At 38.5% G+C, this 26,533-nt stretch overlaps 2 protein-coding genes across 7 annotated transcripts in view; both read left to right on the top strand.

Moving 5' to 3' along the window:
• Positions 1-9,439, top strand: part of LOC129778308 (serine/threonine-protein kinase dyf-5) — a 47,369-nt gene extending 37,930 nt beyond the window's left edge. For all 6 annotated transcript variants that reach the window (XM_055785132.1, XM_055785128.1, XM_055785127.1 and 3 more), the window contains exons 7-8: positions 8,904-9,013; positions 9,079-9,439. In XM_055785132.1, the coding sequence (XP_055641107.1) occupies positions 8,904-9,013; positions 9,079-9,155 (187 nt within the window). In that variant the 3' untranslated portion in view covers positions 9,156-9,439. The remainder of the gene's footprint in view (positions 1-8,903; positions 9,014-9,078) is intronic.
• Positions 9,440-18,915: 9,476 nt separating this feature from the next.
• On the top strand, positions 18,916-19,721 carry LOC129778107 (cuticle protein 7-like). Its single transcript, XM_055784783.1, has 2 exons — positions 18,916-19,013; positions 19,069-19,721. The coding sequence occupies exons 1-2, from the start codon at positions 19,002-19,004 to the stop codon at positions 19,636-19,638; spliced, it is 582 nt and encodes a 193-aa protein (XP_055640758.1). The 5' UTR covers positions 18,916-19,001; the 3' UTR covers positions 19,639-19,721.
• Positions 19,722-26,533: the final 6,812 nt, after the last annotated feature.

Below are 26,533 nucleotides of genomic sequence, written 5' to 3'. Positions count from 1 at the left end.
TTTATTGATTAAATTGATTCGGTTTTCAAATTTTTCATTAATTTTAATCTGCCGATTGTTTTGTTTTATAAAAATGTTTTCATTTTTCCTTAGTTTGTTTAAATCAGAATTGATTACTTTTAAATCTTCAGCGTCCAAGTTTCCAGTTATAAATTTGATTGCGCTCCCTAACATATCAATTGCTCTTCTTCTTCTGTTTCTCTTGGTATTTAGATTGTTATAAATGGATCTAATTTCGGTTACTTTTGTTTTGATAATATCAGAGAATTGGCTCGAGTTGTCCGGAATTTCGTTTACGATTTTTTCTATTATTGATAGTGATAATTCAAATTGAGCAAAATCAATAACGTGCAACAGTCTATCATGTCCGTCAATAATCCTTCCCTCCCCCCTTTGTAAAAGCAACGCTCCTGCGTTGTTGGTGATATCATGTATTTGGATGGAGGATGGTGTGGATAATGGAATTATAAGGATGGTTAGGATGGATAGGATTGATGGGATCCAGTGGAGTGCATTCATTCTTTTCGTCCCGTCGTGTGATCTAAAAATAAAAATTTTAGTTTATTAATATGCTTGTTTTATTCCTAAGAGTTAGTAAAAATTTTTAAGTGGTTAGAAGGTTAGAGGTGTAAGATGGTCGCATATTTCATCCATCAGTTTTACTAAGGAATCTGTTGATTCTTTGGCCATGTTGCTCTCCACGGCGGCTGCAGATGCAAGAACGAATAAACTCTCGCATATTCTTCGCCATGCCGCGGCTGCTTCTTTTTGATGTTGATACTGATGCTGAAATATAACGTTTTTGATGTTGTTTAGTTGTGCATAACACAAGCTAAACGTTATTCGATCTTTGAGATGATGGTCCATCCTGGAATGAGAAAGTTCATTAGATACGTTTAATGTTATCTTTATGTAATTCCCTATTATTATTGTCGATAAAGGTTCTACCTCTATTTTCCGCGACAGTGATTGGGGAATACTTGGGTTTAGTTTTCTTTCTAATACCCTGAACTTTGTTGAAAGCTATCTGCTCTTCGGGGAGTTCTGGTGCAGGCTCTCTTTGTTTATTGTGATAGTTTAGGTTTTGTTGCTTTGACTTCTCATGAGCCAACATGACTTCGTCATATATTTTATCTCTTGCTTCAACCAAGAGTTCCATATTTAGAGGTCTTTCTTGATTACTTTTTAATCCATAGAAAGCTTCTCTGGGCTTCATTTTAATTGATGAATGAATAGTGTTGTTGTATTGTGTACACGCGATATTCAAAACTTCTTTCGTGCTCAAGTCCCTGTAATTGGGTTTGATGCACCTAAAAATTTCTCCGATAGTGGAGTGGAATCTTTCCACTAATCCATTGCTTTGGCTATGGTTTGGTGGAACGAAAAACATTTCCACGTTGAGGTCATGGAGGAGTCCTCGTACTTCAATTGCTCGTAGTGCCGGCTCATTGTCGCAAACTATGAGACGAGGGGTTCCAAATATTCTGAAGAATTTAGTCAGTCCCTTTCTTATATCGATAATATTTCGGGATTTAATATGAATGAGTGTGCCATAACGGGAAAATTTGTCAATGGCGGAAAGGAAGTACAGTTTTTCTGCTATGAAGATGTCGACATGCACTATATCCAGTGGTCTTTCCGGGTTTGGAGTAGACCCTAGAGCAATTTTGTATGGATGTCGATCGTACTTATTTTTATTGCATGTTTCGCAGAGTTTAACGTATTCCTTTATTTTCGCTTTCATTCTTGGAAAATAAAAACGCTCCATTATCTGTTTGTGGTTTTCCCACATGCCTCTGTGAGAGCGGTCATGTGTCTGTTCCACAACTAAATTTTGTTCCTCTACTGTTTTGAGGTCAATCAAAAGTTTTTGCGAGAGGCAAACTTTGAAAGGTTTCGCTCTGCTAAAATGGTTTTTGTAGGTTATTTGGATGGTATTCATGACATTTTCAGGACAGTAGATGCAGTTAATCCTTTTGGGATCCATGTATTCCTTGAAAATCCGAAAAATAATAGGCATACCGAAGATGAGTCTAGTGATCGTTCTTCGGTACACTCTAGGGAATATTTCTTCATAATTGTCTTGAGCATCTGGTCCAATTTTCATGACAATTTGATTATAGAATGAATTGACCGGTGATTCTGTGCATTTTATAAGATCCGAGTCGTCCGTGTCGGCCGAATGTACAGTTTGATAATCAGACGACGTATTTTCATCATCCGAGTCGGTAGCAGAAGATGCTTCGGTATCAGGTGATGTGCTTTCAATCATATTGAGTTCGTTACGAACTCTAGAGAGGCTATCCGCCACTACGTTCTGTTTTCCAGGACGATAGCGGATTTCATAGTCGAATTCTCCGAGTGATAAACGCCAATGCACAAGTCTATTATTGGAGTCTTTCAAATTAAGCCCGTAGGTAAGGGGTTTGTGGTCCGTGTATAGGACAAATTTCCTTCCGTAAAGATAGGGGCGGAAGTACTTACAAGCCCATACTACAGCTAATAGTTCTTTCTCTATTGCTGAGTATTTTTCTTCGGACTTATTCAAGGTTCTGGATGCGAAAGCTATCGGCTTATCACTTCCGATTGTTCCTTGTGACAGTACAGCGCCAACAGCAAAATTGGAGGCGTCTGTGGTCAAAATGAATTGTCTTGAGAAGTCAGGGTACTGCAAAATATTGCTACTAGAGATAATGCCTTTGCATTGTTTGAAAGCATCAATAAACTCTTTCGAGTGATTAATGCTTTCCCCTTTTCTTAAAGCATTTGTCAGTGGCTTAGCAATTTTCGCGAAGTCCCTTATGAATTTGCGGTAATATCCTAGGATTCCTAGGAAGCCGCGTAGTTCCTTCTCATTTGAGGGTAATGGCCATTCTTTGATAATTTGGATTTTATCCGGATTCGGTTTGACACCATCTGGAGTGACAATGTGGCCTAAGAAGGCAACTTCCTTTTGCAGGAATTCGCTCTTGTCCAACTGTATCTTCAGATTATGTCTTTCCAAAGTACTGAATATTTTCGTCAAATTATCAATATGTTCCGTCAGACTGGTTGAAAACACTATAATATCATCCATGTACACAAGACAGGTGATACCAATGTGTTCTCTCAACACATTGTCCATAACGCGCTGAAACGTTGATGGTGCGTTCTTTAGCCCGAAAGGCATTCTCAAAAATTCATAGTGCCCGTTCTCGACACTAAAAGCAGTTTTGGGAATGTCCTTTTCGTCAACCTCGACCTGGTGAAATCCAGATGCGAGATCTAGCGTAGTGAAGTACATGCAACGTCCCAGTTTGTCAAGGATATCCGTAATGTTGGGAATGGGATAACGATCGTCTATCGTCTTCTCATTCAACTTACGGTAATCTATTACCAATCGCCACTTTCTCTTGCCGGTTGCGTCCAGTTTCTTTGGCACAATCCAGACAGGAGAAGTCCAAGGGCTATTGGATTGACGGATTATTCTTTGGTCCAGTAGTTCCGAAATCTGTCGCTTGACTTCCTCTCTGTGGCAGAAAGGGTAACGATATGATTTCGTATGAATGGGCATTTCATCCTTCGTTTTGATAGTGTGTTTAATAGCACTAGTGAACGAAAGCTTTTGCCCCTTTGTAAAAAATATCTTACTGTGTTTAGAGATAACCTTCAAGAGTTTCTCCCTTTCGTCAGCATTGAGGTGGTCAATCCTCAGCTGATCGTAAAGAGATCTCTTTAGGCTTTGATTATCATAGAGGAAATTATCGGGTGTACCGATTTCAAAGTTATTTACTTCTAGTTCGAGAATATTGGAGGGTAGATTAATTTTACATGACTTGTTGGAATTGTTAGTGACGTACACTTGGGTGTATCCGTTTTTCGCTGTGTACAGACCGGAATGAATAAAGACGTTCGAAGTAATTTTTATGTCTTCTTCTAAATAGAAATCTCCAGTTGCGTTCGAGGAAAGGTTCACTGGTTTATTTTCGTGTGCGTTCAAATACAACGGCTTTGAGTCCGGGTATTTGCGCTTCATAGGAATAACACCGTTTGGGAATTTTAACTCATTGTTGGAAGTGATTATGTCAGCGTTTAGGGTTTTTAAAGATTCATAGCCTATTAGGCCATCGAAAAAAGGGTGGAAGTCGAAGATAAGAAACATTTGCTTTGAAGTGCCTGCGATTTGTGGAAATGGATTCAATTCTACAAATCTGTCAATGACATGAGAACCACTAACATTTCTCACGGTTGTTGGATTTGTTAACCTACAGTTTTCAAAATTTACATGCTGTTTAGCCAAATAGTTTCGATTACTTCCTGAATCAATGAGGAAATTCAACTCTCCTTTATTTGTTCGAAGAGTGATATAGGGTATGAAATTGTTTATGTCGTCGGCCGATGAGTTTCGGCTGTATGAAAATTTAAGTCATCGATCGTTAACTTATTTATCTGGTTTGTGACAGTATCTGTTGTAGGAACATTTTCGGTTGCTGGTGGTTCCAGCTCTTTCGCGTGATCATCCGACTCATTTGTCGTTTGATGTTCATAATAGTTATAGAAATCAGACTCATCGTAATAGTCATGATAGTCATAATACGGGTAGTAATAATCTTCCGGTGAGGGGTAAAAGTTCTGATTGTAGCCGCATGCTTCCTCTTGCATGTGGAAGTTGGGCCTATTAATGTAATTGATTCGATGCGATTTAACGGAGGGAGACTGGCGAGCGGTGTCATTTGGGTGTGCCATTTTCGGTGGAAAATTATTCCTACTTGTTACGAAAGGTGGAGGCTTAAATTGCTGGGAATATGGTCTTTGATTGGGATGGAACGGTGGTTTATGATTGGGGTAGAATTGGGGCCTTGGATTAGGGTTCGGTTGGAACGGCGGTCTGTTAAATTGTGGTTGTGTGTTAAATTGTGGCTGGTATCTATGGATTGGTCTTGGCGGTGGAAATGGCGGTTTTATTGGAACTTGTGGTTTGGGGATGGCTCCAGTCAAGGGATTGTGGGTTTTTAAAAGGATTTCTCGTATATTGGTAATTCTTTTCCTCAAGACAAAGTCTGAGGGCTTCTTTAAGAGTTTTTGGAGATTGTGCTCTTATTATCGGTCCTATGGGCTCCTTTAGCCCTGCCACAAACACTCTCAGGCCTATATTTTGATAGTATTGTTGTTTCGCGACTTTCACAGCCACGTTTGTTTCATTCAAATGCATTTGATTAACTAGGAGTGCAATGATATTCGAAACTTTGCCATAGAATTCCTCTATGTCATTCGTTTGAACAAGCTTGAATAGGTCTCTCGTCAGAGAGACTTCATCTCGCTTGTCGTTGAAATGTGTTATGAGACAGGTTTTTATTTCGTCCCACGCAAGTTCCGAGCCGTACAATTCTACTACGGTGTCGGCTTCCCCTATAATTTTAGTACGGATGACTTGCATCCATACTTTATAAATTGGTGAATGTTTGACGACATCCAGTAATGGTAGGATGCCATCCACAGTTTTGATAAACTGGTGTAGTTTGATGGGATTTCCATCAAAACTTTGTAAATCCCGCAGAACTGAAGGTGTCTGTAAATTTTTTAATACCTTTTCAATAGGGGTTTCCTGTGTTTGGGGCGTGCCCCTATTGTAGGATCTTTGCAACTGTGTTGCAATGTCTTGAATGTCATGTTGCAAGGCATTGATTTGCTCTTGCCAATGATTTCCTGAAAGATTATTTCTTCTTTCATTCCCAGCTCCGAGTTCCTCGATGGAGTTCGAAGCTACTTCTGCAGATAACACGTCTTGCTCCTCCAGCAATGCGGAGAGCCGTTGACTGCGTGTTTCTGGCATTATATAAGCACTATTTTAAATTAGCTATTGTTTTTAAAAATTATTGTTTCACTTGTTAATAGTTAATGTTGTAAATAGTTGATACAAAATATTCTTTCTGTTTTTATTTTTTTTAAAAAAAAAAAGGTGTAAAATTACTCACCTTTGAACTCGAGTACAGCTACAGTAATTCACTTCACGATTATGTCTAATTCACTAATTTATTACGTCTGATTCACTTATTTATATTTTAGGTTACTATTTTTGTTGGTTGCGATATTCACTCGCGTTTTTGGTTCGCGGTTTTTAGGAGGATTACGCACTATTCCTACGATATTCACTCGCGGAAGCTATCAAAGCTGACGTTAAACACTTCTAAAAATCCTACCGACTGCGCCACTTACATTTCTTAACACTAAGGAGGTCTTTTTAAAAAATTTTAAATACAACTGCACTACTTGACGATCAGAACTCGAATGATTTTATTATTACAGCTAAAGACCTAACTGTCCTGCCTTTTTCCCTAAAACTGCTAACCTAGCGCCTAGCGATGATCCGATTACATTCTCCGTGCTGGTGCTGTCATCGGATGCCGCCGCATTCCTGTGGTTGCAGATAGTGTCCAGGCTGAATGCTGCTGACTCGGCTGTCTGGGTGTCATCGTGATGTTCTGCTGATGCGTGAGGGCCAACGGTTGACGGCATCGGGGTGGCTCCGTCTATAATTGATGTCGCTGGGGTGGTTCCATGTTTAACTTATATATATATATATATATATATATATATATATATATATATATATATATAATATATAAAAATGGATTTCTGTCTGTCTGTCTGATTCTTATGGACTCGGAAACTACTGAACCGATCGACATGAAAATTGGTATGTAGGGGTTTTTGGGGCCGGGGAAGGTTTTCGTGATAGTTTGAGACCCCTCCCCCCTCTCTAAGAGGGGGCTGCCATACAAATTAAACACAAATTTCTACATTACTCGAGAATTAATTAAGCAAATGCAACCAAATTAGGCATCTGGAGGTTTTAGGGTACAATAAATGATTCTGTGGTGGTTAGATGCATCTCTCCTCTCTCTAAGAGGGGGCTGCCATACAAATTAAACACAAATTTCTACATTACTCGAGAATTAATAAAGCAAATGAAACCAAATTGGGCATCTGGAGGTATTAGGGTACAATAAATGATTCTGTGGTGGTTAGATACATCTCTCCCCTCTCTAAGGGGGGGCTGTCATACAAACGAAACACACATTTCTGCATTACTCGAGAATTAATCCAGCAAACGGAACCAAAGTCGGCATGTGAAGGTTTTAGGGTGCAATAAATGTTTTTACGATGGTTAGATACTCCTCCTCCCTCTCTTAGGGGGGGCTGTCATACAAATGAAACAAAAATTTCTGCATTACTCGAGAATTAATCAAGCAAATGAAACCAAATTAGGCATATTGAGGTTTTAGGGTGCAATAAATGTTTCTATGGTAGTTAGACTCTCTACCCCCTCTCTAAGGGAGTCCCATAAAGGTATTACAAATATTTCAACCAAAAATATTCCAACCAAATATGAAAATTGAAAATTTTCGGAAAACTCTGAAGGAAAATGGGAAAATTCGGAAAATTTAATTCGCATATGTTCTACAATTATCTAGTGACAAGCGTTGTAAGTCCATTTGATGTTTGCGCTAACGAAATGGATTTTTGTTCGAAAATCGAAATGGATTTTAATGTGATGAAATGGGCCCCTATATCTTCTTCTATCTATATAAATAAAAATGGATCACCGAAACTGTTGCTAAGAGCAAAACTCGAGAAAGGAATTGTCCGATTAAGGGCTGTATTTATTCTATCATATCTATCAAACATTTATTCCATGTAACGGAGAAACATGTTATTTGCAAGTGATTGAAAAATCTTGAACGAGAATTATGTCTGAAAATAATCTGATATTATAATGACGAGTTTTGATAGGGGTACTAGGAATTTTATAGTAAAAGGTAATTTCAAAAGGTAGATTAGAAAATCAATCAATGAACAGTTCTGCGATTGGACCCATGAACGTGCGCGTTTAGTCAGAAAACGCGAATGTGATAACGAAAAATAAATTCTGGGCGGAACGAAGTTTGCCGGGTCAGCTAGTGATTTATAATTTTGAATATTTGCAAAAAAGTTACAGTCAAAACCAAAGATAAACTGTTTGCTTTAGCAAATACCGTAAAAAAAGCATAATTCATTTTTTCAGTTTTCGTAGTTGTTTCAACTATTTTGTTTACTGTTTCATGTTAAGTGGTAGAGAATGTAAGAATCTACAATAAATGAATGAAAAAAATGATATTTTATGCAGAAATCTTCATTAAAATTAGTATTGAAGTAGTGTTCGGAATATGAATCAAGTTTTTACGCATGATTCAAATTCCGAACACTTCATTTTCAAATGTAAATTTACTGAACTTTAATGTTATATAATCAAAACCCTGACATTCTTTGACATTTTAACATCAAATACAGGTATCGATACAGCGTATAACTCATGATACTAAGCATTTGCAAAAAAATGTGACTGTCAAAACCAGTGATAAAATGTTTGCGTCAGTAGATTCCGTAAAAAACGAGCATCGTTTTTTTTCAATAAAAAGCAAGTACAATCAATAATTACAAAAGCAAAATACAAATTTGTGAGTATAGCATTTTTCAAAAAAAAAAAAAAAAAGACTAGCTAATTGACTTGAATTTGATATATCGATCAAATAAATTCGTCCAGTAGTTCAAAAGTTATGATTTTTTTTTAAAAGTCATTTTCGCTGTTCGGAATTTGAGACAAAAGTGTTCGGAATATGAGTCAGAGGCAAAAATGATATTTAGAATTTGAGACAAATGTGGTTAAAATTTTTTTAGTTTTTTTACCATGAATATGTATATGTAAATCAATTTTATTGCAGTCAAATAAAAAAGAAGGCTCTAATTAATTTCGCGAAATTTCCATTTTGAGTAACGAGACACTGTTCAATGGCCATCAATGCTTAAGTGTTCGGAGTATGAGACAAAACGGTACATTCGTTATTCATAATATAATTTCTGTCTTTTTCCTACAAACGTTACAGCTTGGCACCAAACGGAGAGTTTGGTGGAGTGAACGCGTCCTTCAAATTGTTTCCATGGGAAGACACCCCGCGAAATGCACCAGAAAAGAAGCAGTGGGTTCCTGAGAGCGGTAAAAACGATTTAAATGTTTGCATGCTGTCTGTATTCTCGAAAATTAATCGATTACTCTTACAGGTGTACTAACTTACGTGGGCCCCGGAGGCGATGGCAAAGGACGACCGGATTGGGCTGCAAAGTACCTGAACAAATGAACTGGTCGGTGCTGATGATGTGTACAGTAAATCTAAATAAGAATACCCAATTCACACTGATGTAGCTATAGGTAACTAAATGACTAGCTACGAGAAGAAAACCTAAAACAATCTGTGATAGATCAGTGCATCCGTTCGATTTGCAGTTATATTTATTTGTGTTTATTTTTTATTTTTAACACACATTTGAGCAGTTAGATCTTATTCTCGATGTATGCCTGATTGATTTAAAATATAGAATAGAATAGTTAAAATATGGAACAGAAATAAACCAAGGTTTTCGAAATGCTTCACCGTTGTATTGTATTGCCTAAGTGGGTGGTTTCGAAAGTAATAAAGATCGCGGTCAAAATTTGATCCACACGCTGCGGTTTCACCGTACGGAACAGAATTAAATTTACTTTTGGCGGATCGCATTTTGGCGCATTATTTCGGACCCTCCAACCGGTTTTGAGTTTTTGGTTTCAGATCAAAAGAATGTTTTGCATGAGAATCGGACAGGTTGGATGGAGAGAAATAAAAGCACATTTTTGGCAAAAGGGAAAGTTGAACACGTCAGTCACGGCCAACTGAACGTAAATTTGACTATGTCACCTATTGTTTATATGAGGGATCGCTTTAGGCGAGAACGTTTGTTCATTTGCTATAAAATGCTGATAACACATTTTTATCACCATTCGGAAGGTGTAAGTTCGCTCACGATTAACATGATATTGAAAATAAGATAACGAATAGAAAGAAAGGCAAATTTATTTTATCTCCTTCAAAATATGATCCATCTAAAGCAACACACATGTGTCAACGCTTGACCCAGTCCTCCAAGGCTCCCTGGTAGGCCGACGAAGGGATGGCCTTTAGTTCTCTCGTCGCATTCTATTTGATCTCCTCGATCGACTGAAATCTCTTTTCACGAAGTGACAACTTCAACTTGGGGAACAAATAAAAAGTTGTACGGGACCATATCATGTGAATACAGTGTTTGCTCGATTATATTTACTTGATATTTGGTCAAATTATTCAGTATAATTCGGGCTTGCGCGTTGTCATCATGCAAAATCCAAGAATTGTCGGTCCAAATTTCCGGCGACGTGCAGGCAGATACTAATGATCGGATGGCACTAAAACCTGGCAGATGTGCGTCTTAATAGCGTACCAACATAAAGGGTGTGTCACATCAAATTGCATCACGGAAAAAACGCTGTAGAAATTCGCCCAGTAGACCGATCCTTTTGAAAATTTTAGACAGTAAAATAAAAACTATTAAAAACTTTTGGCATTTTCTTTTTATTCATACTTCGAGCCCAAGCCCGTATGCTCGCACCTTCCCCTTTACCCCGTCTATAAGGTTCTGTAAAACGTTAGGTTTTAGTTTTTTTTGAACAGAAATCCATTTTCTCTTGAAGTCCGCCTCCGATTTGACAACTTTTGGGTTCTTCCGGAGGGCCTGCTTCATAATCACCCAATATTTCTCTATTGGGCGAAACTCCGGCGCGTTGGGCGGGTTCATTTCCTTTGGCACGAAGGTGACCCCGTTGGCTTCGTACCACTCCAACACGTCCTTTGAATAGTGGCACGAAGCGAGATCCGGCCAGAAGATGGTCGGGCCCTCGTGCTGCTTCAATAGTGGTATTAAGCGCTTCTGTAGGCACTCCTTAAGGTAAACCTGCCCGTTTACCGTGCCGGTCATTATGAAGGGGGCGCTCCGCTTTCCGCAAGAGCAGATCGCTTGCCACACCATGTACTTTTTGGCAAACTTGGATAGTTTCTGCTTGCGAATCTCCTCCGGAACGCTGAATTTGTCCTCTGCGGAGAAGAACAACAGGCCCGGCAGCTGACGAAAGTCCGCTTTGACGTAGGTTTCGTCGTCCATTACCAGGCAATGCGGCTTCGTCAGCATTTCGGTGTACAGCTTCCGGGCTCGCGTCTTCCCCACCATGTTTTGCCTTTCGTCGCGGTTAGGAGCCTTCTGAATCTTGTATGTACGCAGGCCCTCCCGCTGCTTGGTCCGCTGGACGAATGAACTTGACAAATTCAGCTTATTGGCGACATCCCGGACCGAACTTCTCGGATCACGTCTAAACTGCTTAACTACGCACTTGTGATCTTTTTCACTGACGGAGCATCCATTTTTGCCGTTCTTCACCTTCCGATCGATGGTTAGGTTCTCGAAGTATCGTTTTAGTACTCTGCTGACCGTGGATTGGACGATTCTCAGCATCTTACCGATGTCCCGATGTGACAACTCCGGATTCTCGAAATGAGTGCGCAGGATTAATTCACGACGCTCTTTTTCGTTCGACGACATTTTTCCAAATTTACGAAAAATTGACAGTGAAGCATGGCCAACGTAATCTATACACTCTTATCTGATTATAAGCGAAAGCTGAAGATATAATTCCTAAAAATTAATTTTCTACAGCGTTTTTTCCGTGATGCAATTTGATATAACACACCCTTTAATAAAAGTAAATAAATCGGTTCCCGCATGCACGGTACGGTACGTTAAAATTACGGTACTTTCTGATCATTGTGTATAAGACAAAAATATGGAGAATAATTTGAATGAAAAATGTTCTCTTCGTGTTTGATGATGAATAATCCAATAAATAATGATAGCACCACACATCGAAAGGTTCAATACTTCCTCATGATCATGAGGGATATCACTTGTGTGATGTGTCTGATGTGTGGAAAAACCTGGCGATCGATGGATATTCCGTCAAAGCTGAATATATTGAGTCCGCAAACTCCCGAATCGATTAGATATTGAGCCGAGTGGTTTGCTCGTCACGTAAGGACATCCCAGGATCTTTTGCATGTAGTGAAAAGTAACGACAGGAAAGTAACGGCTGCATTGAACGAAGGAGTAGTTATTTTGTGTAAATCAACATCAACTTACAACAGTTCGGCTGAACAGGTAGCACAGAAAAAAATTATTTTTTTTGCAAAATTCAATTTTATTATTCAACATAATTGTCTTCGAGGGCGATACAGCGATTATAGCGATCTGTATCTTTTCGATACCATTTTTATAGTACTCTTCCGGTTTTTCCTCAAAATAGGCCTCAGTTTCGGTAATCACTTCATCACGTATCCGTTGAAAGATGGTCCGCTAGTGACTCATTCTCGATCGAACAATGCCAAGCCATTGAGTCGATCTTGGTTAATTTTTAAACGCAGATAATTTTTAATCAGTTTATGCTTGATGAATGCAAAATCTGATGCTAACGGCTGTTAAATAAAAAATGAGAATTTTTTCAATCACATATAAAACAAAAATTTTTTTTTTCATCGATTTCAGTATTTTTTATCAATAACATAATGTATTTTCTTCAAAAAAATGTCAGTGAATGTTTGAGTAAGGGTCGTGGTCTGCTGTTCGACGCAACTTTGTCGCGATGCTCTCACAAGAACGTTGTACGGCATTTACGTCCATTTTCCGGATACAATTCCGGATTCTTGTAGTAAGTTGCTTCGTGTCCTTGGTCCTCCAATTGTTTTTATACACTAGGGCACTGAGTGAGCCAAAGAAATCCTCTATTGGGAGGCACTGGGGCAAGTTTGTTGGGTTACGATCTTTCGGCACGAACGGTATCTTTTTCTCCTCAAGATACGCCAGCGTTTTCTTGGCGTAATGGGAAGACGCCTTGTCCGGCCAGAAAACGTACTTCCCATCCGCGTGATGCTCGTTCAGGAACGGCAGCAGGATTTTATCGAGGCACTCTTCTCGATAGATTTGTTGGTTGATTGCCAGACCGCTCGGCTTAAACCAAGGCTTTGAAATGCCCCGGTCGGAAATGGCGATGTACAACATAACCTTTTTTTCAATCTTGTGCTTGAACTTGTATTTCACTTCAGGCGGTGTGGATGACTTGTCGCTGGAGTAGTAATTATCATTTCCTGGAATATGCGTTTTGGACAGCGGAAAATAGCTTTCGTCGCCATATTTGCTTTGACTAAATTCAAACTAGCAAAACCAAACACGCCTACTGTTTCTGGGGAGCCCAAAGAGCAATTTTCTAGGAGAAAGAAAATTTTACGCTCTTCATTTGAGTTACTGAAAGGTATTGAAAAAAATCTCATTTTTTATTTAACACCCGTTATATCCGTTAAAGCTTCCTAATGTTGTTCCAACTTCAATATCATTTTTTCGAATACAGAGCATTCTTGCTTTAGCTTGGAACATTGGCTATCCCACCATGGATTGGGAGGCCTTCGGCGAATGGAGGAACCTGGGATGGGTTTCGTTTGAGCGCGAACTGCGCTGTCATATATCAAACGAGAAAGGAAGTTATACTCCTCCAATGGAGGTATGCCATCTCTGGAACTGATGGCTAGAGCAATCGCGTCCGCATATTTTTTCCAGTCAATGTGTCTTGTGAGGTCATATGCCATGTTTATAGATTAAGAAGAATTCGACCCAAATCCTGGATTACATTCCACTTGCAATCTAACGATAGTGAATTCGTGCAAAGCGAGAGGTCAAGAGCACTTGGGTTATCAGGAGGTTTAGGAACACGTGTTGTTTCCCCAGTATTCAAAACGGTCATATTGAAGCTATTACAAAGGTCATATATCAACAATGAACGATTGTCGTCATACTGTTCCCTCCAGGCAGTTCCGTGAGAGTTGAAGTCTCCCAAGATCAATCGTGGCTTAGGAAGGAGTGAGCACATGTCATCAAGTTGTTTGCGGCTAACCGCAGCTCTCGGAGGCCAATACAAGCTGACAATACTGTAACCCCCCCGACTATTAATGGAAGAGGACTCTTAAGGTCGAGCAGCGTTTCGCCTCGAACCCTGTTGGGACCGGAAGGACACTTACTAAGTAGGAACACACAATAATACAACACGTGTCCACTAATCGTCAACCGCACACGTTCTTCTCAATTCGAATCTCACTAACTTAGGCTCAAAGGCTTCTAAGCTAATTCATTTGACCACTATCTGCGAGCGAGGCCTGGTGGTTCCGTTCGAACCCGAATAACGCGTACTCAAAAAAACAGAGAAAAACAATCAAGGGCTGTTTGTTGTGGTAGATAAGTTCGAAAACGAAGGCGATATTTAATAACGGAATTTATTTTATGGATTTTGTTTGTGGGGGGATGTGAGGGTGATTAAATTGGTGACTATACACGGTACTTGCAATTTTTTTGTGGGTTGCCTCCGTTCTCCTTCTCGGCTAGATATACCAGCTGCAGTTTTTGATTTAGTCACTGGTGTCTTGATTGACCAGTAATCCGGTAGATTGTCCTTTGTCAGGGCCTCTTCCTGTGCGACCTTGTATAACGTCCCCGTGCGGGCCTGTAGAGAGAAGCCAATACAAAAAGGCCCGTTGGCCGGACCTGACCAACAAAATGCATTAGTACATTGGTGTGATGTCACCAGTTTTTATTTTAATGATCCATTGAAATAGTTTCTAATCAATTACCTTTTTTTAATGTGTTAGATTTATAAGTGTGTTCGTTGTTCCTTGATATTATCTCACTGATTTTAGTGTGACTATAGTTTAAGGTAAGATTATTGTTTCGTTTTATTATATTGACCATTTTTATTATACTAACCATAATTTTATGACGATTTAATTTTAAACCACAAACACATATATATATATATATATATATTGATATTTTAAAACTAATTGTATTTTTTTAAACCTACAAAAAACACTTGATTATGAATTTGAACATGCAACAATTATCTATACAAATTTACATTCACGAAGCGCACTTCTATTCTCGAGGACAGTCGACGACAGAAAGAACGAGCACAGTTTAAGCCGAGAACAAATAAAATGTCGAGAGACCGGACACATAATTGTCCTATCAAGTTGTAAGTTGTGCGAGCTGACCAACTCTTGGACACACACCTACAACGTTCACACCACTTCTTCCATGTCCTACGGTCCCCTCTCCATCGTATGCTTATCATATGTCAAGTGACAGATGCAAAGCAGACAGTGGAGATTTTGGCGCATCGATTTGTGGCGAAGCTGCAAAGGTCTTAAGTGACCGAAGGTTACAATACAGAGGTCTTTGCCTCTGATGTTTGCATGACAAGCAACAGCTTCGATCCCTCCAATAGGTGGAAGGTCAATTCGGAAAAATGAGTGGCACTTGTTGATCCCCAATAGCACCCCTCCGTATCTGTCATCACGGTCCAAGCGTATAATATTGAAATCGTGGAAAGAGAGATCATCTCGCGAAGAAAGCCAAGTTTCGGACAGAGCAAAAACATTATGAATTAAAAATTTGAATGTATCCAATTTAGGGATAAGACTACGACAATTCCACTGTAAAACAGTGATATCTCCGACCTCTCTATTTAAATTAGACATCAAGGGAGAGAATCATTGCAAGGAGGGGCCATGTTTGCATCAATTGTTGCAAAATTGTCTTTAATACTGGAAGCATTGAGATGACAATGGTTCTGATGGAGTCGGAAACATTAAAACATGTGAAGATTTGGTCCACAAGGTCGGACAACTTTATAAATCCTGATTGGGAAGTTGAACTGGACGGAAAAATAGATTCCTATAAACAAATAAAAAAAAAACAAAAAAAAATAAGATAATAAAACTACTTGCTAACGCACACCAGTGCGATGATTGCGGTAACGGCTGCTGGCAGCCTGCTGCTCGATCGGATGATTGCAGACGCCGCTGCGATTGTGCACCTTTCAGTCCGGTGCTCGTTCTCACGTTATCACTCACAGCGATTTACACGAGATGCACTAGTACAATTGAACTTAGCCGATCGGCTGATCGCGTGTTGGGCGTTCGGCACAAATGAGATGGTGTATACACACCACTAAGCGCGTTCTTTCACACTGGTATTGTGTACGTGCGACTGACCACTGTGTCCGACTCCACTTTCAATGGCGATGAATTGGCGAGAAATGAGCCAGCCACTTTGGCAGGCCTTGTTGCGGCTTCTCCATTCGCTGATTGCGAGGTTGAACACAATGTCCACAAGACCACGGTAAACGCGTGATAATAAAAACACCAGGGCGAGGAAGGATAATAACAGCTTACGGCACTCGATCAGGATTACGGGAACGCGAAAGACTTGTATGAAGACTAACTTATTAGGTTTAGTTCGATATGCCAATTATCTGAATTGATTCAGCAGTTCAAAAGTTATAAATTTTTGTGTTGGAAAAAAGGGGTAAAATTTTTTTTTCAGACCATCGGGTAAATTTGAAAAATCGTAACTCAAGAACATAAAATAACGCCTCTCTGATTTTTGGATATTCCATGAAAAAATGACCTCAGTTTTCAAGAAAAAACATAGAAAAAAAAATATAGGAGGTTGTGTTCAACATACAACCGCATTGTTGACGTAGAACTATGCTGTTATTTTATATAAGTCGCATATTTATAACTTTTGCTACTATTTTGTAATACTGTGAAATTTTAGAAATAACTGTTTAGTAGAATGGTATTATCACCCTGAAAACATTTTTTTATCGTAGAATCAGTTGACGATAATTGATTGATGATTCATTCTTGCCCCCGCAGAACAATACACTAGCTGATCGTATGTCACAATTTGTTTCATGTCAATGCATTAAAAATTTACCTCGAACGCTATTCCGATGGCTTTTTTTACAATTAACATACACTCGGCTACCGTCGATTATATACTTGTTGCACCAGCACCTTTATTCCACATCTCATAACTACATCAATACATCTTTGGAACCGCATGGAACGAAGAACAATTAGCACAAATGCAATCTCCCCTACCTCCCCTCTTCGTTTGTATTCATCATGGTGCATAATTTGCACCACCAAACAATGTTGCGCTCTTTTTAACAGAAGCCCTTTCTGTTAAAATTGCCGGTCTAGATTAGCCAAATCTCATCCTTTGTGGAGAGGATTTTGCTACTGTCATGCGAAACCAAATCACCGACAAAATGCCAGAACATTTATTTTCTTGGTGAGCCGACGATATCCTAGCTTGATGATTCCTCACACAATTGCGCAGCTCAAAACCTTAATGCAATGGCGTCAGTATGATGCAATGATTGCAATGCCAGAGACATCAGCGAGTGAGTGATTTGGTCGCGTCCACAGCTTAATCCGAAACGAAGACATTTGATAACGCAAAACAAGGAAGAACAAGCGATGTTCATTGCTTTGAAAACAGAACGAGACTGAAAGTTTACCTCAGCGAAATCCACTGTTTATACTATAGGCAAATATTCCCCTTCGTTCTTCTTGTTTTTCTTTGATCACGGAGACTTTTAATCTTAAAATTTCCCCTTCGTTACTCGTCGATAAGTTGCTCGTTACTGACAGCTCTGTTCGGGAAAGCACACAAATGGACAGAACAAACGTATGGGAAAATGGAAACGCTTTGAGTTTTCATGAATTTTAACCACTTACACACCAGGGGATTGTAATGTATAGCATATCAAACAAATCTTAAGGAATTTCCGATTCGTTTGGTATATAAATCGCCTAAATCCGTTCGCGTCATAAATAGTTATTAACGTTAACTTTATTTCATAAAAACGTGACCTGTTTTCTGAATTGGCACCCTTAATAAAAAATGTAGTTCTACGTCAAAAATAGCGTTCTTGGTTCTGATACCATGAAAACTATGAAAAACAAATACAATCAAAAATTATGAAAACCAGATCCAATTTCTTCGCCCTATTGTATTTTTTTCGTATTATATTTTTCTTCGAAAAAACTAGCTCATTATATTCAATATATATGTCCGTTGTCTGAATCGGTGCAGTATTTCAATAGTTATGAATTTATGAAAAAAGTCATTATTGTAAAAAAAGAAAAAAAACGTTTTTTTTCGGACCTATCTGAAATGGAAAAATGCACTTCAACCGAAAATATTATTTTTCGAAGAAATTTGGGATCGTTTTCAGTCTTTTCCAAAGCCCAATCTGCCTGGCTGAAGGCAAATTCTCAGATTTGCCATTGCCATTGTCAGATTTACAGAATTCAAGATGGTCGTTACTAGCTATCGAATACCGATAATCCCTATTGGGATGCAATGTATTAAATATTGTTCATATGAAGACAACAATGTAATAGCTCTTAAGTTTCCAGCAGAGAAAAAGTTCGACAGCAATGATTAGTTCATGACGAGATATATTGGGCTGCAATGTAATTTAAAAATTGTACGTTCGACTACGACGTGACCAAATTGTGTACTTAATCCTTCATCTCGGATGGCCAATATTTGCAACCGATTGAAATCCACTTCGATTTATCAATATGTTTCTCAATCAAAGTACCCGACCCGATGGGGGAAGCAGTTGTATTAAGAAATTTTCAGCTGAATCCACCGCAGTAAACTTTCGTTTGCGTAAATGCACTCGATTTGCGGTGAATGATCGAGTGTCAAATTCCATTTGGCATATGCTGCCGCGGCTGCGCTTAACCGAAATAACTGGTTCACTTTACGCACGGCGCTCAGTTGGCCGCGAGGATATCAATATACTGGTTTATTTGTTTATCGCGCTGTTAATCGGTGCTAACGATGCTGTCGTTCTTGTAGGTTCAATAAGCTCCGGTGGTACCGAGTGAACTCATTAGATTGGGTGGAAGAACTTGTTATTAAATGTGTATCTGAATGCGAAATTTCCCCACCGCCGAAGTCGAATTTTCTTGATCAGCTGGAGAGAGTGTGGAAACTCGTCACACCTACGGAAACCGACAGGCCTCCACTAATTTGTCCTCTTGCAGAAGCTGACTGCGGTAGTTTTGTGTTTCAGTATATAAGATGGAGAACTTTGCAGAAATGATACAGTTCATATTTTGTTGTCACAGAATAACTACCCTTGAACAGGAGCTTTCTACTTGATTAGTAGACGAAATATAATGGCATTCAAAGTAATAGTTAACTATTTGGGTACCGAATACAATTTTGATTGAATTTTTCTTTCAGTTTGTTCTTCTGATCAGCCTGATTGCGGCTGCCTGTGCCTTACCACAGCATGGATACGCTACCTCTCATCAGTCATCCAGTATTCAGCATCATGCGCCATCCTATCATCACGTTGCTCCAGTTCATCATGTGACTGCAATTCATGCTGCCCCAGTTCATCATACCATCGTTAAGGAAGTTGAGCACCATGCCCCGGCCCATTACGAATTCTCGTACTCTGTCCATGATGAGCACACTGGAGACATCAAGAGCCAGCACGAATCCCGTAACGGGGATGAGGTTCATGGACAGTACACCATTTTGGATGCTGATGGTCATCACCGTATCGTTGACTACCATGCTGATCATCACTCTGGTTTCAACGCTGTTGTCCGCCGTGAGCCAACCAACATTAAGATCGCTCAACCAGTGCATAAGGTTATTGCCCAACCAATCCACAAGGTAATCGCTCAGCCAGTGCATTTAGCTACCCATTCAGTGGCACCAGCAGTGTCGCACTCTACCATTTCGCATCATGTTGCCCCAATCGCTCTGCACGGACATCATGCCATCAGTCATCACCATTACTAAATTAATGTGCTCTACAAACGTACGGGACCTGAGTGTAGAATTTGCCATGTATGCAAAATATAGCTAGTTTTAAATAAAGTTAATAAGTGAAGTCAATTATACAATGTGGTTTTATTGGAACTTATATGAATTCGATCACACAAATCTGGCATTAACTTTGTGTCTTAATCCAAACCCCAAACCTTCTGGGTGTCTTCCTTTATTTCACCATTTTTTCTATCAACTTTTTTTGACGTAGGACTACGTCTAACCGGAAGATATAGGGGGTGAAATGGAAATCCAGGCATTGAACAAGTAGGAAAAAATGCAAGATTTGGAACGCTTATAACTCGAGCATTTCTCAATAGATCGCAAAAGTTTTTGCATCAATTGATAGGAAATATATCTACGCATCTATCATAACGAATAATATTTCATTTATCTTGAGATAAATAGTTGATTAATTGTGAAATATCCAGCATTGTCCAAATGCACTATGTGCCCATTTTTGATTGGTCCATTCTGTGCTCCTCAAATCATACCAACCAAAACGGGCAACCAGAGCAGCAGCGAAATAGAATGAAGCACGATTGGAAAGGAAAAAGAAAAAAATGAACGAAACATTGGTCGCAGTCTCACACATGCGTAATTCTCGAGCCAGCCAGTCAGCTTAAAAATCCCCGCTCCGCTGCCGTAACGATCATTCTCATTCAAACCGTACACCACATCGGTTCGCATCACAACACATCAACAAACTAACCCAAGCAGCCATGTCTGGACATGGCAAAGGAGGAAAAGTGAAGGGAAAGGCAAAATCCCGCTCGAACCGTGTTGATCTGGAGTTCCCCGCAAGGGTAGCTAGGCCGAGCGCGTTAGTACCAGTGCACCAGTCCACCTAGCCGGCGTTATATAGTTTCGGCCGCCGAAGTGATCGAGTTAGCTGGCAAAGCTGCTCACGACGATAAGAAAACCCGCATTCGGAACAGAACACATTCGGTTCGGTGGACATCAAGACAACAGGCAGTTGCAGCGAGAGGCGAGTGGCAAACGCAATCGCAAAACGGCATCAGGTAGCAGAAGAAAAAAGTTTGTTCTTTATACAAACTGCTTTGGTGGCAAATCCTGAACAAGGCGGCATCGAGGGCGTTCGAAATGGTTTTTTTTTCAAAACCACGAGTACTAAGTTTTCTAAATTGGAACCATTCCATAAAACATGGCGCTTTTCAAGGCCAACCTTTCAGAAAGAGTTTACGAAATACAGTTCAACGCTTTCTAAAATAATATCCAAAATAATAATAAAACACAAATTGATTTTTTCATAATTTGTTTGCCAGGATATGATGAGTATGTGAATTTGGCAGTTGTTCTGAGCTTATTGATGGTTGGGGACTTACCTGTAATGCGACATTTTTGTAAACATAGAGTTCGGGGTTCAAATTATGACCCCACATTGAAAGTCGACACTGTACCACTGTCATCGGAAATGTTCAATTACAGGTTAAAATCGCCTCCAATGCGACACTGAGTGTTTCCCCGGCACGTCGCATTAAATGTAATTTACTGAACAACATGTCACAAGCTGGATGGGAAGAAATTTTCCAACTGTGAAAGCTGTGGCAAACGCAATAGCTAAACAGGAAGGTTTAACCGAACAAGATGGGGATATCGAGTGATAACAAAAACACAACACCAAAGGTTCTTTCCAGAACCATCAACATGTTCATAAAGAGTAAAAAGTAAACTAATCCATTTTTCAGGTAGATAGGTAGGTATTCACGTAGGAGAAGAAAATAAAACAATATATAAAACATATATATTTAACAGAAGCTGTCCCCTTTGTATAGTCCTACGTCACTCCGGTTATGTCCCCGACATTACCCACCCGTCTTTTTTTTATTTTCCGCTATTCTGTTTTCGATTTGGACCGATCATTTTAATTTTTCATTTTGACGATTTTCTTCCTTTCTATCTTCTTTTCTTTCGTTCTTTAATTTTTTCTTTAGTTCTTTCTTGTTTTTTTTCTTCCTTTCTTTGTTATTTACTTTCTTTCTCTTTTCTCTCTGTCTTTTCTTTCTTATGCACTTTTAATTATTTTCCACTTTTTTGTATTCATTCGGGACCGTGAATTTCCGAATGTTTACATGTCATAATTAGCTTTCTTTTTGTTTTCTTTCTCTGGTTCTTTGTTCCTTTTTTCATCTATTTTTTCTTCTTGTTTGTTCTTGCATTTCTCTCTTTACTCTTCTCTGATTCTTAAAATATCAGCTATTCTTTCTTCATTCGGGATTTTTACTTTCATCCTTTCTTAATGTAGGACTAAATCTAATCATTCAAATATCTACGAATTTATATAAATATATCATTACATATTTTTCATATATTTTTTTAAACCAACTATTGAATAATTGTAAAATGTAAAGCATTATCCGAACGCGCTAAATTTCATGTTTTGATGGGTTCGATTATTGTTAACTTTGCCAACTAAAAGTAGCGAGTATAGTAGCTCCAAAGCACAATTTGAATACAGGGCGGACTCGATTTTGTACAGTCTCGGTTTTCTTTTCACTGTATATAAACGGATCCTGTACATAATCGAGTAAAAAAAATTTTTTCAATTCGTTTTTATGTATATATTTTTCGTTTTTTGAATACAAAAGAAGAATTTAATTTTTGCTTTATCCCCTTAAAGTCAGAAAACACCTTTCTCAGATTGAAAAAATAAGTTTATCCAGAATGTCCAAGAAGGAGGTGGTAAACGATCATATTTGATGAAAAAATCCTTCCACACATACTTACAAATTTCAACAATGACATAATTATAGATTTTTTTGTTTTGTTTCGGTCTCTGTTGCCTCAAACTGGCACTACTTTGAAAAGTACGCTACGGTGGACGATTCAGTTGCTACCAGTGCCACAAATTATCAAAATTTATTCACGAATGAAGGAATGAACTTTTTTCCAGTGTCAGATAAATACTCTTCTGTTGAAACTCAACATCATATCTGCCATAATGAGTATAACACAAGAGTCGAGACGCGCGAAAACAGCATGAACGTTTTATATCATTGCTGGTCATTTAGAACCAGTATAATTAAACCGGAAATCAAAACAAGATTATCTTCGTTTCCCGTTCGTCTGTTATTGTCACCCATTGCCCATATAGTTTGGGGTGTATGCCTTTTCCGGCCAAGCGTGAGTAGATTCATAAAACATAGCATGAGTAATAATATACATTCCATTACCGACGTCGCCAAAACCAAGAACTTTGTGTGATGGATGACCATCCTTTACCATCGATTTCACTCTCAATTGGTTGACGTTGATTTTTATGCTTTGATTTTCACTAACACGCAGTGATCTTCAATTTCGACGTTACGAATATCATGACGAAAATGAAGATGCGAATGAAATATGAACTTCATGGCAAGCTGATGTTGATGTTCATTCCTCTGGTGTTCATTGAAATTCGGCTGATAAAATAAGGCTGAAATTCGCCGTACTTGAATGTCATGTACGTGAATATTTTCGGCACTGGTTGCTACCATTTAAACGATGAGAAAATTTAGTATAGAATATAGCAGTGGAACATCTAAATAACATTTTGGGAATGAAAAACTTAAAAGTTGGTTATTTTTAATGTGTTATTATTAATTTTATCCTAAAAATTCGTGTTGAACTTGATTGTTTCTATCAAGTTAATTAAAGCTTTCTGACCGCTCTACAATTTGTTCTTTGGCACTCAACTTTCATCATTCTCAATTTCGCTGCAATATCGATATAAACATTTCGTGGTGAAAATTCCGCCCAATCACGTTTTTTACCCCACTGTACTTATAATAGCCACTTAAATTTCACCTTAACGTTGAAAGGTTATATTTTTTCATGAAATGAGTCATATTTGAAATATTTTTTTTTCAAACTGTATATGATCGAGTTCAAAATTGTATATAATCGAATCATATATAATCGAGTCCGTTCTGTATTTCCAAGTTATGGTCCATTCCGATCCAGCACTCCGAGAATTCAACCGACAGCAAAATTGCCTGCGAATCAATACAGTCCGCCGCATCATCAAATTCTAACGGCGATCTGGTTAATATCACGGTTTCAAGCGGAGTAAGCATGTCACATCCGGCCAACAGCGGAGCCTAATTTCATTCCTGAATTAAAGAAATTCATTCTAGTTCATACCTAAGATATGATCAGACAATAGGGGGTATTTTACGGACCAAATTTCTGTCAGTCGCTCATTGGCTGATTCCGATAAATTTTGTAAACAAAGTCGATTTTTTCAGTGTTGCCAATAAAAATAACTAGCGTTGGATTTGTATCGAATTTATAAATAGTGAATTTAATGGATATTATGATCTTTAGTTTAAAGGAAATGTGAAGGAATTATATACAAGTTTATGTATGTGTTTTTTAACAATGGAATTAAGTGAACGGCAAAACACTCATTCGTCTATTTAGCTTCGTTAGGTCCCCAATGCAATTTCATATTTCGGAATATTATTTCCATTGTGAAGAAGAAATGGAAAGTCTCATCATTCACTATGCAGATGAGAGAGTTGTTAGCTCTAGCTCGTAAATTTGAAAAACGATCCAGATTGTGTTTTGATGACTAACAATCTCCTGTTACACTCTTGACATGTTCTTTCTCGCTGATTTATTTTGATGATGAAACCAGCTTTATAGGGAAAAGTCGGGGAAGACAGACACGGTAGGAAAGACGGACACCGCTGTATAATTGATAATTTACATTTTTATTTTAAATTTTAATGATGTGCAAACTTGCGATACAGTGTATCAATACCTTACTGTGTACACCTAGCTGGCTTTCTGTTGAAATTGTAAATAAAAACAAAAAAGTAATCTACAAAGAGCAGCTAGATGTAAGTTTTCGCCTGCAGAAAATAAGGTTCTCATTGTTATTGAGTAATTTTTTGGGATGTATTTCGTTACATGAATGTTTACCCATCACTTCTCTTCCAGTTTATCGAATCAGCGGAGAAGTTTTATCATTTTTTTTAATCCCATTTATTTATTTAAGGCTCATTAGCATTTCAGCTGTAACAGAGCCGAATTTTAATCGTGTACATGTCACATGGTTATCATATCTATAATTAGCACATTACACAGTTGCCGTTCGCCAGTATTCCTTCTATACCATTACATATGGTACATTCACACAGTAGCCATTTAGGCGTAAGAGTATTCTTTCTGTTCTTCCATTATCCAGTTGGACCACCGGACAGCGGAGACAGTTGATTGATCATTGTTGAGTTATTTATAGAACAGCAGCCCGATGTGTCTTGCAGAGCAGAGCAGTTGTATGGATGAATCGATCTTATTTCGACCGTGGATCGATCTCCATCGCTGATGATTGTTGCGTGGACGAAGCTATTCTGTAACAACACAAAGATGGTCAATGAGGGTCCTGAGTTTTGAACTCACGATCGATCGCTTACTAAGCGAACGCGCAACCAATGTTGCTACGGAGACCCCCTTAGTTTTATCATTTTTACTCCAGAAATATTGACGAAAATAAAATACTAATCAAGTCGGGTAAGACGGACACTCCACCGACAAAGAACAAACATTTTGTTTTTGAAACAATTTGGTTATCTCCTCCTTCTTTTATTAACAGATGTTCACTAATTACGTTTGCAAGTGCAACCACATACCATGAACGAATCAGCAGAGCGGGTTTTAAAACGTAACCCGAATTTAAATATAAAATAGCTTCTTGAAAAAATGAAAAAATGAGAAAAATTACAAGTCCTTCTGGGCGATTTTAGTCTAGCTTTTTTGTCAGATTATCTTTAAGGCATATTTGAAGACCTCCGAAACTTTTCGAGTACACAAACTTGAATTTTTGGTTAGTGTCCATCTTTCCCACCCCAAGTGTCCGTCTTTCCCGACTCAATCTTATTTTTTCAAAGATGCCGGACACATTCATTTTTCAAAATTTCTGCCTCAGAGACCAATTTTATTATTAAAAAAAACCTAGACTAACAATTTGTGGTGAGATAGCTATATATACAACCATTCCATGCCAAACCGATACAAACATTGGATCCGTATTTTTTATTTTTTCAGTAGGGTGACCATTTCCATTTTAGGGTTGTTCGAAAAATCAACTTTTCCTTTTTTTTTTTTTTTTTCAAAAATGACTTTTTTCAGAAATTCATAACTTTTGAACTACTAGACCGATTTAGATGATCGACATATCAAATAAAAGTCAATTTCCAATGCCAATGGTCCTTTTCGACAAAATACTATACCTACAGAAAGTTCGAATCCTGCTCTCGTTATTATTGATTGTATTCGTTTTTTATTGTTCTCATAGTTTCGGGACCGAAGACGCTATATATTTTTTATATTTTTTTCTGGAAAGCTGAGGATTTTTCACATAGCATATGGTCGGGGCTCTGCCAGAACGAACCAAGCGCCAAAAACGTTATTTTGAGATATTTCAATTTGAAGTTCCCACTAATTGACTGTGTCGGATCAAATTTATCATTTTACCGCTCACGTGCTACAAAAAGGATGTCAAACATAATACTACTTTTCATTTTGTAAGCACACATGGTCGTCAATTTCTGATTCAGAATCTTTAGAAATGAGAAAAAAAACAAAATTGTGTTTCTGCTTGACACGCAAAACATCGTTCTCTTTGCAGCCAGAGCGAACTAAGTACATGCTAGCTATTAACATAATATCATTACACAACACATTAGTATTTTGCAACGGTTTTAATAAATGAAAACAAATTGATTAAGGAATGCATTACACTTGGTTCGGTGTGGTTGAACACAATTTTGAAAAACGCAGATCAGCGCTTTTACACTTCTTGGCAGCACTTAGGCTGTCTTACTTACCTTGGAGAAAACGATCACTATCGTGCAATGCCAAA

This window comes from Toxorhynchites rutilus, chromosome 3 (genome assembly GCF_029784135.1).
Source record: "Toxorhynchites rutilus septentrionalis strain SRP chromosome 3, ASM2978413v1, whole genome shotgun sequence".
NCBI classification, from domain to species: Eukaryota; Metazoa; Arthropoda; class Insecta; order Diptera; family Culicidae; genus Toxorhynchites; species Toxorhynchites rutilus.
Note: the sequence above shows the minus strand (reverse complement) of the source record. Positions and strands in the feature narration are given on the sequence as shown.